The 18,778-nt window shown below is 36.5% G+C and overlaps 1 protein-coding gene across 2 annotated transcripts in view; it reads left to right on the forward strand.

Moving 5' to 3' along the window:
• The window catches only part of SS18 (SS18 subunit of BAF chromatin remodeling complex), a 76,084-nt gene that overhangs the window by 50,389 nt on the left and 6,917 nt on the right, over positions 1 to 18,778 (forward strand). Inside the window, exons 6-10 of one of the 2 annotated variants that reach the window (XM_082852830.1) lie at positions 3,621 to 3,788; positions 4,467 to 4,571; positions 7,408 to 7,500; positions 8,214 to 8,336; positions 10,669 to 10,802. In XM_082852830.1, the coding sequence (XP_082708956.1) occupies positions 3,621 to 3,788; positions 4,467 to 4,571; positions 7,408 to 7,500; positions 8,214 to 8,336; positions 10,669 to 10,802 (623 nt within the window). The remainder of the gene's footprint in view (positions 1 to 3,620; positions 3,789 to 4,466; positions 4,572 to 7,407; positions 7,501 to 8,213; positions 8,337 to 10,668; positions 10,803 to 18,778) is intronic. The other variant, XM_082852829.1, reaches the window with a different exon arrangement.

Below are 18,778 nucleotides of genomic sequence, written 5' to 3' on the forward strand. Positions count from 1 at the left end.
TATTAGAGTGATGATGTTACATAGAACTGTTTTCCTGGGAGATATTACATGGGAGAAGTATGATTTGACTTCGAAGAAGAGGTACACATAATGGTTAAGAGCATGGCTTTAGAATTCTCACCACCATTTCCTAGCTATGCAACTTTAGGTAAGGTTCTTAATGCTTGTATGCCTTAAGTTTTCTTACTTGTAAAGTGAAGTTGATAACAATACTACATGTTTCATAGGGTTCGAGGAGGATAAATAATAGACGTAAAGCTCTTAGCTTGGGCTTCCCTGGTGGCACAGTGGTTAAGAATCCGCCTGCCAATGCAGGGGACATGGGTTCGAGCCCTGGTCCGGGAAGATCCCACATGCTGCGTAGCAACTAAGCCCGTGCGCCACAACTACTGAGCCCATGTGCCATAACTACTGAAGCCTGCACACCTAGAGCCCGTGCTCTGCAACAAGAAAAAAAAAAAGCTCTTAGCTTAATGCCTGGCCATAATAAGTGCTCATTAACTGTTAGCTGTCATTTTTAACCTTCACTTAAAATAATTCATAGATTAATGGTATGATTTACAGAGTTTTAGTGTATTGGTTTGCATCTCAAGATATGAATATATATGCATGTATGTATATATGTATATAGAATTTTAAAACTTATATAGTTCTAAATTCTTCACAGATTATTTGAAGCTTATTTTTTTAAATTAATTTATTTTAGTTCAGTTTTGGCTGCTTTGGGTCTCCGTTGCTGTGCAAAGCTTATTGTTATCTTTATAGTTCTTTTTGAACAAGTAACTTGAGACAAAACTAAGTATTAACTGTCTCATTGGAGCAAAGAATTCCAGTAATGTAAAATACGGTGATTTGGGAATATTTTACATCTGTTTAAGATATAGGACATTGTTTCCATAGAATATCTGTTAGGGTGTGAAACTCAAAATGGAAAGAAATAATGTGGTGATGTACATTTGTTACATGTCCTTTTAAAACACTTTTACAAAAGCATATTATAATTAAGACATTAGTAGGATCTTTGTATCACACTTCTTAGTTCATCTTAGCATCAGAATGATTTATGTAAAAGATAAAGAGTAACCTTTAAGCATACAGTAATGTGTGAGGTCACTATTTGTAGAAAATGATTTTAATAGACTTATAATCTTCACTCTGTAGCACAAATTTTTAGAACTTATTTTGGGGGTAACCTTTTGAGATTTAGCTCTCTTATTTCCATTAGTATCTCAAGAGATAACATACATTTATTTGCCAGTGTAGCATATTTCATTATCATAAGAAAAATAATATGCTTCCTAAACAATCAGAATTGAAGTCGAAATTTTTTTTAATGGATAAGGCTTCAAGGGAAAAGATGAAAAGTACCATGTTTTAGCAGTGCTCTCCTCCTCCATTCTCTGCCGTTTTAGGCTTGATCTTGAATGATGTCAGGGATCCTTAGAGGGAGAGAAGTGACAGAGAATAAAAGAAGGGTGGTAATTGAGCTCTTTGGGATTGGAAGTGCTGACAGTCCCCAAAGATAAAGCACAAGTGGCATGGTCTTTTCTATCTAGGGCTTAAACTAGAATTACTTTTCTCCTTTACAGCAGAGCTTGGAATTTTGTTGTTATTGTATCCTTTGGGATTTTCCCCCAGCTATTGTGTTTTTGCTTTCTTTCTCCTTTATTTTTAATTTTGCTTCCAGTGCATATTATATGCTTTAATTTTATAGTTATCTTCTGTTAAGACAAGAGGTCTTTAATCAGTGATGGAGAAGAAAGACAAGGCAAAACCTTCATTTACTAAAAATGAATTCTATAAATGGCCAGTCATGCTGCCTACTATATTATGAATGCTAGTATTCAGTACTTTATTATATACAAAATACATTTTAAAAATTGTAACCTCAGTTAAAGTAGTTAGTGTTTTGGAACTTTTTAAATTGCATAATTTGCTTCTGAACTACTAAGTTTGCTATAGCTTCAGTAGAGGCAGTGAAGAACAGTAGAATAAATGTGCTTTTGAAGTCAAACTTGAGTTATGCCTGATTCCCAGTTGATATCTATTAGCTTATATGATCTTGATCTTTGGATTCTTTGGCTAAAAACTTGACAATTAGTATCCTTACCTTTGGTAGTTGTTAGTGATTTACATTAAATAAATGTGAAAGCGTGTCTGGTAGTGTTAAGTGCATTCTGTGTCAAGTTCTCTTCCCCTCCACTCTCCACTGAGCCACCTTATCCCTACTATTAGGAGTTTACTGTTGAAAAATAAAGTCCCAGAGTAAACTTTGAAAGGTTTATATTTATGACAAAATTAGAAGGAAAAAGGAATTTGAAAAGAAGTAGAAGAACAGAAGAAGGCAAGTAGGAGAAAAAGAGTTAGCTCTGATAAAATACTTCTTTAGATAACCAGTTCTTCAAACTGGAAGAGTGAGTTCTTTCTGCTTACATTGTTGCTGCTATTGTAGGTCAGCAACATATTTAAAGAGGTGGGCATGTTTTGTTTTGAATTTTTATATAAATAATGAGCTTTTGGCTCATCTGGGCAGTTTTGCCTGTAAAAGTTTTCTAGTTCTTTGCCTTTTGTACTTTCTTCTTAAATTTTCCCCAAGTCAGTAAAGGCGGGGAGTATGTAGCTCTTTAGGCAGTAAACTGGGGGATGACTCATACATACTTCTCAGATAGTAATGGTTATAATGGTAGAATGATGAGCTCCCCATACCATAACTTAGCCTGGGGAACCTCTGAAGAGCTGCTTACATGTTTACATGACAACACAGAACTTTATGGCCATTGTTCATTATATCATGTGATATATTTTTACTGTTGCCAATGTGACACTATAGCAGTGGTCGTTGGGCTACCTCGATATTACTCACTTTGGAAACTGCATAGTTCTGATTTCTAAGTCTATGGCTTATTGTAGTTCTCTGCCTAGGTGTTTTTGATTGTGTATGTGTGTGTTAGAGCTTATTAAGAAGCATTGTATAGTCTTGATTTCAGGAAGACCTTTTTAGTTTATAAATCTTAAAGTTGGAAAAAGGAAAGAAGACCCTTAGATTTTTGTTTTAAAATTGTTTATGAAATTCCACCAATATAAGGAGTATATTCATAAATGTGTTTGTAGTTTCCCTGTCTACCATTATATAATGACTGGGCATTGAAAAAGGAAAAAAAAAATGGATACACTGAAATTAGATTTCTTTCCGTTAGTTCGATTACTGATTTGCTGTGTGATTTTGTGGTTTACTTTGTTTTGGCATATGTTCTTATGTAGCATAAGGATTCTATCTTTCCTAGAAAGATTGCATAGATAAATACTATATAGTACATAATAAAAAAATACATACATTCAGGATGTTTATATATTGTATCCACTCTTTTTTTAGAAATTGTTACAGTTTTCCTCCAGTGGAATTCAAATCAGCTACCATGGATTACTTGTTTTCCCTTGTTTGCAGATTATTTTAGGCGTGTGAACTGTAGTTCAAAGATTTGTTTTTATTACTTGAAGTCAGTTTATCTTGCAATAAATTATACAGTTTAGGGATTATATGATAAAAGATTTTTGTATTTCTCTTAAGATGTTAAAATTATATGCAAAAAATTACGTGCATAATGTTTGTCTGTTTTCAGGTCCAATGATGCACCAGCAGCCTCCTTCTCAACAGTACAATATGCCGCAGGGAGGTGGGCAGCATTACCAAGGCCAGCAGCCACCTATGGGAATGATGGGTCAAGTTAACCAGGGCAATCATATGATGGCACAGAGACAGATTCCTCCCTATAGACCACCACAACAGGGTACGATTCCATTTGGAAAATTTTTAATAGTAGTCAAAAGGCTTTAAATTTTAATGAATTTTTCATACAGGCAAAGTCAGAGCTTTTTGTTTCTTGATTTTTAAAAATCATATTTTATTATTTTTCTTACAAGGTAGTGGGTATAGTAGGTACAAAGGGTCACAGAAAGTGGATATGAACTTCCTGGTTTATAGCTTTCTTTTATTTATTCTTTTCTGGGAAAAGTTTACGTCAAAATTTTATATCGAAAGCTTACTAATTTATAGCAGAAAATACTGTTTTATTTTTGAGAAGTTACTAAATTTGAGAAGTTACTAAATATATGATCAGAAACAAACCCTAATTTATTTCAAACTGCTCTAATATCAAAATAAAAAGGAAATTAATTTTCTTCCAGTTTGAATCTCTTTTTAGGAAGTTAATGTTTGTTTTTTTGAGTTGGTATTGTTTGATATTGCATGTATGGTCTTAACATTAATTTTTGTGAAATGTGGTGTGTGGTGTTGCTGTGTGTTTATGTATGTGTGTGTATACGAATAGTCAAAAGTATCTGAAATGCCCCAAAGCATGGGAGGGGAATCTACAGAAATCATCTCTCATAACACCAGATTAGACGGAAAGCCTTTGAATGACCTGGAGAACAAATTATTTACATCTTGACTGGTTGTGGTTTTTCAGGCCCACCACAGCAGTACTCAGGCCAGGAAGACTATTATGGGGACCAGTACAGTCATGGTGGACAAGGTCCTCCAGAAGGCATGAACCAGCAATATTACCCTGATGGTAATCTCTCCTAATGTTAACTTTCCCATTTTCTATCCCTGCCCAGTATTAATGTGGGTAGCTACTCAAAACATTCTAATCAGAATGAAGAAACTAACAATGTGTTTCTTCCAAATTTAGAAACACTGCAGTAATCTAAAGCATCAATGGTAGCATTCGTTTATAATCTATTTTAAAGTATATTTTGTTTGGTTATTCCATATTAGTACCATCAGGAATCATGTTCTGTCATTGGAATCCTTTCTTATATAAAAGAGGATCCTTTTATATTTGGAATTGTTCATTTGAACCAAAGCAAGTGTTACTGATTTACTTTTTTAAATAAAAGCTTTTTTGAGGTAATTCATATACCGTAAAGTTCACCCACTGGTTTACTTTTATGCATTGTATAAATATGAAGAGAATATAGTTTTGAGTATTCTTCCAAATTTCATCATGTTCGTTAATGTTGCATATGTCTCAAAGAACAGAACTATGTTTATATACATTAGCATTTGCACTTGAGAAAGATTTTAGAGACTGAATCATATCCATAATATAGCTGTTTATAATAGAGTTAGTAGAATAGAAAGGCATTTGGAAACCGGATTTTAACTTTAGTTACTTAGTTTAATGGTATGTTTATTTTTTAGTGGGAAGGTGGCTTGTGAAAAAGTGGTCAGTAAAAGATGTACTGTGCTTAGTAGTAATACAAGCATACAAGCAGGCTTTCATCATACAGTTCTTTGTTTTCCTGTATGTTTGAAAACTTTATGATACAATGTTGAAGAAAAAATAATACAAACAAATAAAATTGATCATGTAGAGGTGGTTAGATTTTTCTTGTTTGGAAGGACTTGCCAAAATCTTCATTTATATTAAGCTCCCTTGATGTATTTAAGGTAAACTGCTTAACAGAAAACTTGGGCAAACTAAGAACTTCCAGCTAAAGTGTTGGGACCATTTGACTAGAAGCTAATGTAAGCTAGCAAGAAGATATAATTTGGTGTATTTAAAAAATAATTTTGTCCACCACTTTTTATCAGTGTATAAAGCATAAGTGGTATAGGGACGTTGTTTTTTTCCTGCAAAGATTCTGCTTACACAAGCAGAACAAACACCTGTAGAATTTTGCACACAGAATCTCTGTTAGTGGCAGTGATATGTATGGATAATTCTGGTTAGAAGACAACATTGTTTTTTAACGTTTTACTTGCCCTGAATTATTTAGAATGTTGGGTTTTTTTTTCTTTTTCCTTTCACATGTAGACATTATATTAAGTTTTTTTTTTATGAAAAACTTTAGTTACCTTTATAGATATTTTAAAGAAATGAACTCTAGGTTGTTAAATATTATACATTAGGAAGTCTGCTGAAAATAAATGATTGTTTTGTTTTATTTTAAAAATACATTTTAAGTAATTGAGTTGAATTTAACACTGTTATTTTGGTCCTGAGTATTTCCTGAAATGTGAAATTTGTATTGTTATAAATATGAACTTTCTATTCAAAATAGAGATGTTATTTTTGTAAATAGCAGAACTTTAAGGTTGCTATAAATAATTCATTTTATTACATAATGGAATTTTAAAATTTCAGTGGTATCATTTTTGCATAGCTGTGAATTAGTATATTTGTCTGACATTTACATAGAGTATTCCATTTATAACAACAATTAATTTTCTTAAACAGCATTGGATATTTTGTTATTATGTTTAGATACTATGTCAATAAATATGTAGATTAGGGGTTGGCAAACTTTTTTCTGTAAAGGGCCAGGAAATAAATATTTTTGTCTTTGCAAATCATGTGGTCGCAGTCTAAACTACTGAACTCTTGTGGTAGCATGAAAACAGCTATAGAAAATATGAATGGATATGACTGTTCCAGTGAAACTTTCTTTACAAAAACAGGCCACTGGCTGTGTTTAGACTGCAGACCATAGTTTGCCAATCCATAATGTAGATATTTATGAGGTGGTTTGGGAACATTGGAATACTAGAGCAATGAGTATTACATTTATTCATAACTATATTCCTCCTTACTTAATTAGGTATTTTTCTAAAATTTAGTGTAGATTTTACCTAACTGAAAAGTTATTTCCTGCGATTTCTTTGAGCAGCTTAGTTAAAAGGACTAGACTATTGATTTCATTAAAAGTCTGGTCATCTTGCAGGTGTAAATTTATCGTGCCTTAAAATTAAAGGTGTACTCTAGCACTTAACACAGTATTAATTTTATGAAGGTATATGTTTATGATACTCTAGAAATATTTTCTAAAGGCTCCTAGAATGGCAGGATTAAGCAATATATTTTTGCATCTGAAAATACTTTGAGATACATATACTTTAAGCAAGTTAATAGAAAATGTGAAAAATTTGTTTCAGTTTCTTTTAGGGGAAAAAAACTTATGGAGCTCTTTTATATTTTGCATTGTTTTAGCATATGCCGTGGAATTGGCGACCAGCAGAACAGGTGTTTGACAAAATATAATTGCTTCCTTTGTTCGTTCTAATTTAATTCAAGTTATTTACATGTGAAAGTCCTAAATGCTTTCATTCTTTTTTTTTTTAATTGAAGATAAAGTTTTTTTTTCCCTCCTTGATGAGGATTGTCAGAGTTAAGACTAAGTGTAATGTTTCTAAAACTGTTTTTTGCTTTAAAAAAAATTTGCACGTTATCTCAATATGAAAACAATCACATTTGGTAAATATTTGGCTAATGCAATTGAAATTATTTTTTATGTATTTCCATTTCTTTTTCTTTTTTTCAATTTTATCTGAAAGTTTAAATATATTTAGGGTTTTCACTCAGTGGCCATTAACGTTTCTTCCTGTCTCTTGTCGAATTGATGTAGGTCATAATGATTACGGTTATCAGCAACCGTCGTATCCTGAACAAGGCTACGATAGGCCTTATGAGGATTCCTCACAACATTACTACGAAGGAGGTATCTATATACCTTCACACACATACACATATATATCCCCTTCTACAGGAACGAAAATTCTTGCATAAGGCAACTTCTACCCACGCAAAGCTCTCGTAGAATACTAGTTGCTGGCTGTCTTGAAAGTTGCAGGGAGCCTAGAACAATCAAAATAATTTCCTTACAAATATTTAAAATGTATAACCATGACTTGCCATTTCTAACAACAATAAAAAGACTAAAACATTTTAAAATAATTTTTTCCTCAGTGGAAATTTTCTATTTGAACATAAATCCATCAATCCAATTTTTTTTTCTTGTGTGTGTTTACATATGTATAATTTTACATATAAGTTTAGTGCCTTTAGGAAACAGCTTGCTGATCTTGTGTAGCTAGTGTGTGCTCTTGTAGCTGTCTTTAATTTTGTCTTTTTTATTTTATTTAGCATAGTCATGATCTTATGACTGTGATGTTCCAGTAAATGTAATGCTCGTATGGCAGAGACGCTGAAAATGCTGCAGTTCAACCTTGCACAATTGGCTTTAACTGCAGTTTGTTTGGCCGAAATCCTTCTGTTTGGTTTGAGTTTTTTCTTTGTTTTGTTAACTTTTAAAAATCAATATGGCATTTTATTTTGTTCTTGTGTTGTTGGCTATGCATCTTAGAGGAAAAAAGTTAATTAAGCAAACTTCTCAGTTTTTTTTTTTTTTCCTCTTCTCCAATTATCCTGTAGGGAATTCACAGTATGGCCAACAGCAAGATGCTTACCAAGGACCACCTCCCCAACAGGGATATCCAGCCCAGCAACAGCAGTACCCAGGGCAGCAGGGCTACCCAGGACAGCAGCAGGGCTACGGTAATGGCTTACTGCAGTTTATTCTTGTCACCAAAAAATGTGATGGTTACTCTTTCATAATACAGAAGTGGATATTTAATGTTTATTTTTCTAAGAATTATTTTTGAAAATTCACAGTTTTAGCTTAGCTTGTTACTGGAGTGTTTATATTTAAAGTGTTGTTCTTAAACTAGTAATCCATTTAAAAAGAAACATAAACTAGAGATGGTTCATTGACCAAAGGTAAGGTATGTAGTCACTCAAAATGAAATCCTTAATGAATTCTTAAACCTAAACCTTAAACCTAACCTTAAACCTAACCTTAAACCTAAACCTTAGACCACAACCAGCCAATAGCTTTGTATGTGCTTGGAAAACTGATGAGTTGGGTGATGATTAACAACATCTACATAATCTGCTTGGCAAATTTGTTTCTAAAACTAATGACTGTTACCATGAAAAGTAACATTGATCTTTTAGTGTACAAGTGAGATGTATTTGGAACGTAAAGAAAATGTCTTTGTCATTCTCTGTTAAAATAGCAGTTTACACATTCATAGGAGTATATTTATTGCAGGTATGTATCTTACACTTTGGGAGAAGTATAGCCATCTTTTCTTATTATATACTCACTATGATGTCTACTAGTTGGCTATCTGACTGTTAGATGGGGGGGGGGGGAATAATACAGACCTGATATCTCAGTCTTAAATTTTCGGCTTCTATAATAACTATTTTAGATATAGGAAAATATGATTCCTACAATAGGAGAAGTAGCTGCTTAATCTGACATCATCTCTTGCTAACATGGCCTCTTTTTTAACATTAGTAATGTCTTATTATTTTTATTCATTGGTTTAAACTCTGCTGTTATTATGGGCACCTCTTTCCACCTGTGATAGCAAATCTAAGAACCAGGATCAGGCTGAAATTCTCTTGCATCTTCAACAGAAGCACTGGAATTCAGCCAGGTATTGGGTGTCAGGAATTTTCCCCATAATGATCAGTTCTGGTTCCCAAATTCCAGCTGTGACTTTAGAAATACTCCATGTATTTCTTGTCTTTACAAAGGGACTTTCTTGCTCCTCTCAAATGGCATTTCCATTTCATGACCATTAAATATTTGTCCATTGAATAAATAGAGTATTCTGGTTTTATTGTGTTTGCATGAGAACATATATTATGTGGATCAGTCAGGTAAGTTTATTGATTTAAGAGAAATACTATTTTCAGTGGAAAGAGAGAGTAAAAGAAATTTAGTGATTTTGGCTTAAGTAGTTAAATGCTGTTTTGTCAGACATCGTTGGGCACCCTAAAGGAGACGTTCCCATTTTGCTTATCTATAGGTTTCAGCTGTCAGACTTGCTTCTAATAAAAAATACAGAGTTTTAATAATTGGATGCATAATAACTAAATAAAATAATAGACTGGTGGAATTTAAGCTTGGAAATTTCTTGTTCTCTTTGACATCTTTCTCTGCAGTGTTTTTTATGACAGGATTTGAATGGCTGTGATAGAAAACATTTAAGTATCAAAGCTTTTCAGCTTATGCTTTATATTCTTTACAATAGACAGGAGTAGAGTTTATGAAATAGACGTATTTGTTTGGCAAGCCAAATTAGTCCCTTGTCATCTCTGGAAGTTGAAATCATTCATTTATATGGGTTAAGTATTAAAGGTGATGGGTACACAGAGTGTAACTTCTGAATCATGTTTTTTCCACATACAGCCTGTGGCTTTTCAAGTCTTCTTTAGTTTCTGTTTGAAAATATTGTGATAATGAGTTTGTCAGTGCAGAACATAAAGCTTTCTTTTGGTGATTGCAAATGCAAATCTAGAAATTACGTGTAAAATCATTCTTTGTGATTCTTTTAGTGATTGCAAGTATAAATCTTAGAGTTATACAGCTGTAACTATCACTGATTTCCAAACTTTATTCAGAAATTACTTCAGTATTTCAATTTGAGTCTGCTTCTTGCCTTTTCTTTCCACCACTTGCTTATTATACTGGTTAACTTCCTACTAGAGGTATAGATAAATTTCCTTAACATCATGGAGTTAACTTGCTTTACAACTCCTGAGTCTCTTTTACTCATTTTGACATATAAAATCTTAATGGCTGACACATAGCACAGTAGTTACACTGAATCAGAGCATATTGGTACATGGTAGTGTCCTTAACAGTATTTTTACTTCTTATAACTTTTGGAATGTATTTCAAAACGCATTTGAGAAAAATCGAGATACCAGACTGCAAGGGAATATGGTAACATCTAATCTTAAACTGCTTCTGGAATTCTAGGGACTTATTGTATTTTCTCCTGGGCTCTTGTGTGTGCTGATTATTTTACAGGTCCTTCGCAGGGTGGTCCAGGTCCTCAGTACCCTAACTACCCGCAGGGGCAAGGGCAGCAGTATGGAGGTTACAGACCAGCCCAGCCTGGGCCACCCCAGCCCCCGCAGCAGAGGCCTTACGGGTATGACCAGGTGAGTTACCCGGGTGGCCGGGACTGCCCTGTTGTTTGCTCACTCTCGACTAGGTTGCACGTTTCTCAGCTGAAGATTCATTTTTCCCGCCTCTTGTTTATAGTGTTAACCTACAAAAAGTGGTTACTTACTCTTGAGTCTTCTTCATAGAACGCTAACACAGTTAATCATCGTTGCTGTAGCCTACAAAACATGGCGTATCTCTAAGTGCCAGCATTCGTTCATGTTTGTTCATTCATAGTCTCTCCCTGGGCTTTACCCCCTAGGCATACTTCCCTTCGCTATCCCAAACATTATTCCGTGTTCTGAAGCCCTTAATTTCTCTGATGTCCCTCACGTTTATTGTTCAAGACTCTGCTTTGACTGATTGAAATGTGGAGTCCATCTGAGGCAGTGCTCTTCCTGGCTCTCGTCTTCACTCCAGCATATTCACCCTACTCCCCTCACATGCACGATATCCCTTCTCTTTAAACTCATACTCACCACCTGTCTCTGTTGCCTCCTTCCATACACATATCCATTATCTCAGATATTAATCATCTTTCTTTCTCCCCTGTTATCTTTCCTTCTACTACCTTCAGATATCTATAAGTGTATCTTGTCCTAAGATGACTGTATTCTCTTGAACCTCGTGTTACCCTTCTTTTCATCAGTAAATTTCTCAGACTTAATAATCTGTGCCACAGTCATTGTTCTGTGAATCTTCTCATACATACTCTAAATTATTATTAAAATGATTTATTATGTTGGCAGGTTTTTAAAATTGATTTCAGGTTTGTCTGATGACTTTCTAGTGAGGAGAATCTGATCTCTTCACCGCTTAAGCTACCTAAAATAGGTTACTTTTTAATGTTAGGGTTCCAGGACCGGTGGGGATGATCTGGTTTGAGAAACAACGCGTATGCAGTGCTGATTAGACTCTAAGGCATAAGCAGCTCTCTCATCGATGCTCTCTCAAGTCTACAACCCCCTGTACTGACACGTTCTAGTTAAGTGGAAAATATAAAAGAGATATAAGAGGCTTAAAAGTATGGACAGGACTTCCCTGGTGGCGCAGTGGTTAAGAATCTGCCTGCCAGTGCAGGGGACACGGGTTTGAGCCCTGGTCTGGGAAGATCCCACATGCCGCAGAGCAGCTAAGCCCATGCACCACAGTTGCTGAGCCTGTGTGCTGCAACTACTGAAGCCCGCACGCCTAGAGCCTGTGCTCCGCAACAAGAGAAGCCACTGCAATGAGAAGCCCACCCACCGTAACGAAGAGTAGCCCCCGCTCGCCGCAACTAGAGAAAGCCCGCGCACAGCAACGGAGACCCAACGCAGCCAAACATAAATTAATTAATTAATTAAAAAAAAAAGTATGGACAGATAAGTAATACTAAAAAAGATACACTAGAACTAAATCAAAGGAGTAGGCAGAAGTTTTATCTAAATTTTAAAAGTAAAATGAGTGTTGACTAGTGAGTATCTAAGGACAGATCCCTGAGCAGATAAAATGTAGGCTCCTTCACATCCACAGGTTAACTGCTGAAAAGTGGTCCTTTACTCCCTAATTCAACAAATATTTATTAATTTTCTGTGTGTGCTGGATACTATATTATGTCCTAGATGAGTAAAACAGATCTGGTCCTTATGGCTTATGGAGCAGCTATCTGGATCTTCCTTGACTTCACTTTAGCATTTGACACCTGTTCCTGTCTTCATTCTTAAGTGGTCTTCTTTAGCTTCTATATTACTGTACTATTTTGTTCCTCTTACATTTTCAGTGATTCCTTCTTTATTTTTTACTTGTTTCTCATCTTTCTTTTCCCCAGATATCAATCCTTGGCTTAGTGTTTTTCCCAGTCTCTATATTCACCCTGTCTTAGATTTTCAGTATCCTTAGCCTACTCTTCTCAGCCCAACTTCAGCTCCATTTTTCCAGCTGTGAGCAGAACATCTCTCTTTGGATGTCTTGTCATTTTCCTCAGCTTCATCATTTTCTCTCTAAATCAGCATATTTCTAAGTCTCCTAAACTTAACATCATTCTTTAAGCAAATGTTTCTCAGGCAACATTTATATGCCAAGTACCTAAGATGGGGCTGTATTGGGAAATAAGATTGACATGGACTCTGCCTTTGTGAACTTAAGTCTAGGTGGGAACAGACAAGTAAGCAGATGATACGATATAGTGTGAGAAGTACTTGGATGAGGAAAGGCAAGATTTTTGTGGAAGGGAGCTCCTAACCCAGACGTGTGTTCCTTGGGAAGTATTATATAAGTGCGAGAGCCCAAGGATGAGTAGGTATTAGCCAGCTGGTTGTGGAGGAGAGAAGGATATTCTGGTCAGAAAGAAGTGCACTCACAAAGGACTTGTGTTAAGATGTGTGGCTCAGTAAAGCAGGAGTGTGGGGAAGAAGAGGCAAGAGTGGAGATATATTGGGAGGGCTCTTGTAAGCCATGTTGGGGAACTTGGGCTTTATCCTGATAACAGTGTGGAGCCTGTAAAGTGTTTTAGATGATGTATCTAAAGTATATAGCAGTGGCTGGCATATATAATAGAGACATACTATGTTTCTTCTTTTATCATGATAATTATTCCACCCTTTAAAGTCCTCAGGAATTTGGGGACTATACAGTAGAAAAAGACCCGTGATGTTGGGGTAGTTGCCAGCCACATCTTCTTCCCCATTAGAAAAGGCTATGAGGAGGGGACCATTCTAGCTACTCTAGTGTTAGTAGCCTCCCCACATCTATCTCATGGATTCCCTCAACCCAAACACCTGTTGGTTTCTTCGTTTTAGGGAAAGTTGTTCAACTCTTCAAGATAGTTAAGGCAATGGAAAAGAAATCTAATTATAGTGGTGTTTAGGCAGGTGACTCTTGTGGCAGTATGCAGGATGAATTAAAAGAGGGGCATTGAGAGAGAATCCTGTAAGGGGCTGCGCCCCCCCACCCCACCTGGGTCAGTCTTTCCATCTCCGTGAACAGCAGCTCAGTTTTCCACTTCCTCAGGCAGAAAACCCGGAGTCATCCTTGACTCCCTTCTTTTTGCAAATCAAACATCTAGTCAGCCAGCAAATCTCATCACCTCTTCCTTCAAAATACATGCCGTATCTATAGTCATTTTTCACAATTTCCTGCCCTTACCCAAGTCACAGTCATAACTCTCACTCATCTGGACTGTTGCACTGTCCTCCTTCCTGGTCTTCCTGCTTTCCTCCTGGCTCCTCTACAGGATGTGCTCCTCACAGGACCTAGAGTGATCTTTCAAAAACGTCAGTCTGATTAGGCCACCCCTCCGCGCATAACCGTGTGGCGACTTCATTCCCGCCCAGAGTAATATAATGGCCTAGAAGGCCATGCTCAGCTCATGTCCCCAGCCCCTACCCCACCATCTCACCTCTGTATTTATAGTCACCTTCATTCATTCTGCTTCAGTCACACTGGCCTGTTTCCAGCATGTTTCTCCCTCAGAACCTTTGTATTTACCGCTCCCTCTTCTGTTGTGTCTTTATTTGCAGTCAGTTCAAAATATTTTCTGATTTCACTTTTGATTTCATCTGTGACCCAAGAGTTATTTAGAAGTGTATATAGTTTTTGAATATTTGGGGATATTCCAGATAGTTTTCAGTTACTGATTTCCCATTTAATATCATCATCTTGATAGAACATACTTGGTATGACTTCAATTCTTCTGCATTTATTGAGACTTCTTTTATGGCTCAGAGTATGGTCTGTGGGGATGTTCTGTAAATATCAATTAGATCAAGCTGCTTGATAGTGGTGTTCAAGTCTCCTATGACTTAGCTGATTTTCTGTTCTATTAGTTATTGAGAAAGGGATATTAAATATTAAATCTCTGGCTATATCTGTGTGTTTGTCTATATTTTCTTGCAGTTCTATTCATTTTTGCTTCATGTATTTTAATGTGACTTTTAAAAAAATTTTATTTATTTATTTGGTTGCGTTGGGTCTTCATTGCTGCGCACAGGCTCTCTCCAGTTGCAGTGAGCAGGGGCTACTCTTCGCTGCGGTACACGGGCTTCTCATTGCGGTGACCTCTCTTGTTGCAGAGTGCGGGCTCTAGGTGTGTGGGCTTCAGCAGTTGTGGCGCATGGGCTCAGTAGGTATGGCTCGCGGGCTGTAGAGCACAGGCTCAGTAGTTGTGGCGCACGGGCTTAGTTGCTCCGCGGCATGTGGGATCTTCCCAGACCAGGGCTCCAACCCGTGTCTCCTGCATTGGCAGGCGGATTCTTAACCACTGCACCACCAGGGAAGTCCCAATGCTACATTTTTAAGGTGCATATGTTTTAGGGATTTTTATGTCTTGATTAATTTTCTCCTGTATCATTATGTAATAACTTTCTTTATCCCTGGTCATATTCTTTGCTCTGAAATATGTTTGTCTAATATTAATATCGTTTTCTTTGGATTAGTACTAGAATGATAATATATTTTTAATCTTTTTTATTAACACATTTGTATTTTTATGTTTAAGTTGTTTCATGAAGGCAGTGTATACTTAGGACTTGCGTTTTTTTGTTTTACCCAATCTATCTCTGCCTTTTTTTTTTTTTTTTTTTTTTTTTTGCGGTATGCTGGCCTCTCACCGTCGCGGCCCCTCCTGCTGCAGAGCACAGGCTCCGGACGTGCAGGCCCAGCGGCCATGGCTCACGGGCCCAGCCGCTCTGCGGCATGTGGGATCCTCCTGGACCGGGGCACGGACCCGTGTCCCCTGCATCGGCAGGCGGACTTGCAACCACTGCGCCACCAGGGAAGCCCCATATCTCTGCCTTTTAATGGAGGGGGTTTGAACATTATGTTTAATGTGAATATGGATAATGGTTAAGTCTGTCATCTTGATATTTTTTCCTATTTGTCCCTTATGTTCTTTGTCCTTTTTCCTCATTTTCTTATTTTGAATTTTTTTCTGTTTTTAAAAAATGGTTTTTATTAAGATATAATTCACATACCATTCGTCATTTTAAGATGTACCATTCTTTTTTTTTTTTTTAAGTATGTTTATTTCCCTCCAAACACCCAGCCCTAGGAAATAGCTGCTTTACTTTTTGTCTGTATGGATTTTCCTATTCTGAGCATTTAGGCTAAGTGGAGTCATGCATATGTGGTCTTTGTGATTGGCTGCTCTCACTTAGTATAATGTTTTCAGGGTTCATCCATATTGTATCATGTATCAGTACCTTTAAGTGATATTATACCACTTCATATAAAGTATAATAGTTTACTTTCATTTCTTCTCAACCTTTGTGTTATTGTTATAATTTCCACTTCTACAATATGTTACAAACCCCACAGTATGTGGAATTAGTTTTGTTTAAAATATCAATTATCCTTTAAAGATACTTAAATGGTAAGAAAAGAGTCACATATTTACTAATGTACTTACTGTTTCTTGTACTTTTCATTCTATGATAAATCCGTATTTCCATCTGGTATCATTTTCTTTTGCCAGAAGGATTTCCTTTTAACAGTTCTTGTAATGCAGGTCTTCTGGTGATAAACTGTTAGTGTATTTTGTTTTTTCTGACTGTTCTTAAGATTTTTCCCCTTATCAAATGATTTGACTGTTTTCTTATGCTTGGGGTTTGTATAGTTTCTTGAATTTGTGACTTTATGGTTTTCATCAAATTTGGAAAAATTCTGACCAAATATTTTTCCTTTCTCTACACCTGTACCCCTATCTCTCTTCCCCAGACTCCAGTTACACGTGTATTTGACCGCTTAGAGTTGTGCCATAATTCAGTGATCCTCTGTTTGTTTATTTAATTTTTAAGTCTTTTTTTTCTCTCTGTTTCATTTTGGGTAGTTTCTGTAGCTGTGTTTTGAAGTTCAGTAATCTTTTCTTGCTCATTGTCTTACCAGCTTTTAATCCACTCCCAGATGTGTCTCATTGCAGACATTGTATTTTTCATCTCCAGGTGTTTGATATGGGTCTTTTTCATATCTTCCATGTCTCTGCCTAAAGTTTTGAACATGAGGAATACAAGTACGTTAACTGCTTTAATATCCTTTTCTGGTAATTCTAACATCTGGGCCAGTTTTGATCTACTGTTTTTTTTCCCTCCTCGCTTTGGGTCATATTTTCCTCATCCTTTCCATGTGCAATGATCTTTGATAAAACGCCAGAAATTGCAAATATTACTTTTATGTTGTTGAGTGATGGATATATTTGTATTCCTAGAAACATTCTTGAGTTTTGTTTTGGGATGCAGTTTAGTAATTTGAAAACAACTTGATCTTTTGGGGACTGCTTTGAAGATTTGTTAGGCAGGACCAGACAGTGTTTAGTCCTGGGCTAAATATCCCCACTAGTAAGATAAGACCCTTTTGGGTACTCAACCCAGTGCCCTGGAATTATGAGGTTTTCCACTCTGGCTGGTGGGAATAAACACTATTTCCATTCCTCTATGAGTGCAGGAATTGTTTCCTTTAATCCGTTGGGGTGTTTCTTTTCTTGGACTTGGGTATTTTTGTTGCATGCATTTGCATATCAGTGCTATGCTGAATACTCAAGAGGTTTCCTCTGCAGATCTCCACAGTGCATTTCTTTTCTCTGTGCATTTTTTTCCTCTTTGGTACTATGGCCTGTGAACTCTAGCTCCTTTTTTTCTCTTCAGACTCTAAGCTTTATCTTCTTACCTCAGACCCAGCCTTACTTCCTCTCCATATGCTGCAGTGTGGAAACTCTCAGTGCAGTAAGATGCAGTAATCAGAGTGCTCGCCTCATTTGTTTCCCATTTCTCACAGATTGCTGTTGTTTATTATCTTCTGTCCTGTGTCCTGAATACAAGTATTTCATATATTTTTTGTAGTTTTGGGGGTTTTTTTTGGCCACGTTGGGTCTTCATTGCTGCGCATGTGCTTTCTTGTAGTTGGCAGCAAGCAGGAGCTACTCTTCGTTGCAGTGCGCGGGCTTCTCATTGTGGTGGCTTCTCTTGTCGCAGAGCATGAGCTCCAGGCGCATGGGCTTCTATAGTTGTAGCATGCAGGTTCAGTAGTTGTGGCTCACGGGCTCTAGAGCACAGGCTCAGTAGTTGTGGCGCACGGGCACAAGGTGGCATGTGGGATCTTCCCGGACCAGGGCTCGGACCCGTGTCCCCTTCATTGGCAGGAGAATTCTTAACCACTGTGCCACCAGGGAAGCCCTGGGTTTTTTTTCAGGCTGGAGTATAAATCTATCTTGACCAGAAACCTACTTAATTTTTAAAAAATAGACTTTTTTCCCAGCAGTTTTACGTTCACAGCAAAATTGAGAAGAAAGTACAGAGAGTTTCCATTTACTCCCTACCCCTACACATACATAGCCTACTCCATTATCAACATCCCACACCCTAGTGGTACATCTGTTATAATCAATAAACCTACCACCCCAGGTCCATAATTTACATTAGATTCACTCTTGGTGTTGTACAGTCTGTGCATTTTGACAGATATATAATGACCTGTATCCACCATTATAATATCATACAGAAGAGTTTCATTTCCTTAAAAATCCTCTGTGCTCCCCTTATTCATCCCTCTATCCTTCCTACTGATCTGCATAGTTTGCCTTTTCCAGAATGTCATGCACTTGGAATCATGTGCATGACAAAATTGGCTTTTCACTTAATAATATGCATTTAAAGTCTTCTCATGACTTCATAAAGTGTTTCTTTTTAGCCCTGGATAGTAGCCCGTTGTCTGGATATACCATTCATTTACTGAAAGACATCTTGGTTGCTTTCAGGTTTTGGCAATTATGAATGAAACTGCTATAAACTTCCATGAGCAGGTTTTTGTGTGAACATAAAATTTCAACTCATTTGGATAAATGCCAAGGAGTGAGCATGATTTTTGGATTATATGGTAATAGTATATTTAGTTTTGTAAGAAACTGCCATACTATCTTGCGTAGTGGCTGTACCATATTGTATTCTCACCGGCAATGAATGAGAGTTCCTGTTAACTCCACATCCTCATCAGCATTTGCTGTTAT

The sequence above is a fragment of the Leucopleurus acutus genome (assembly GCF_964270905.1).
Source record: "Leucopleurus acutus genome assembly, chromosome: 13".
NCBI classification, from domain to species: domain Eukaryota; kingdom Metazoa; phylum Chordata; class Mammalia; order Artiodactyla; family Delphinidae; genus Leucopleurus; species Leucopleurus acutus.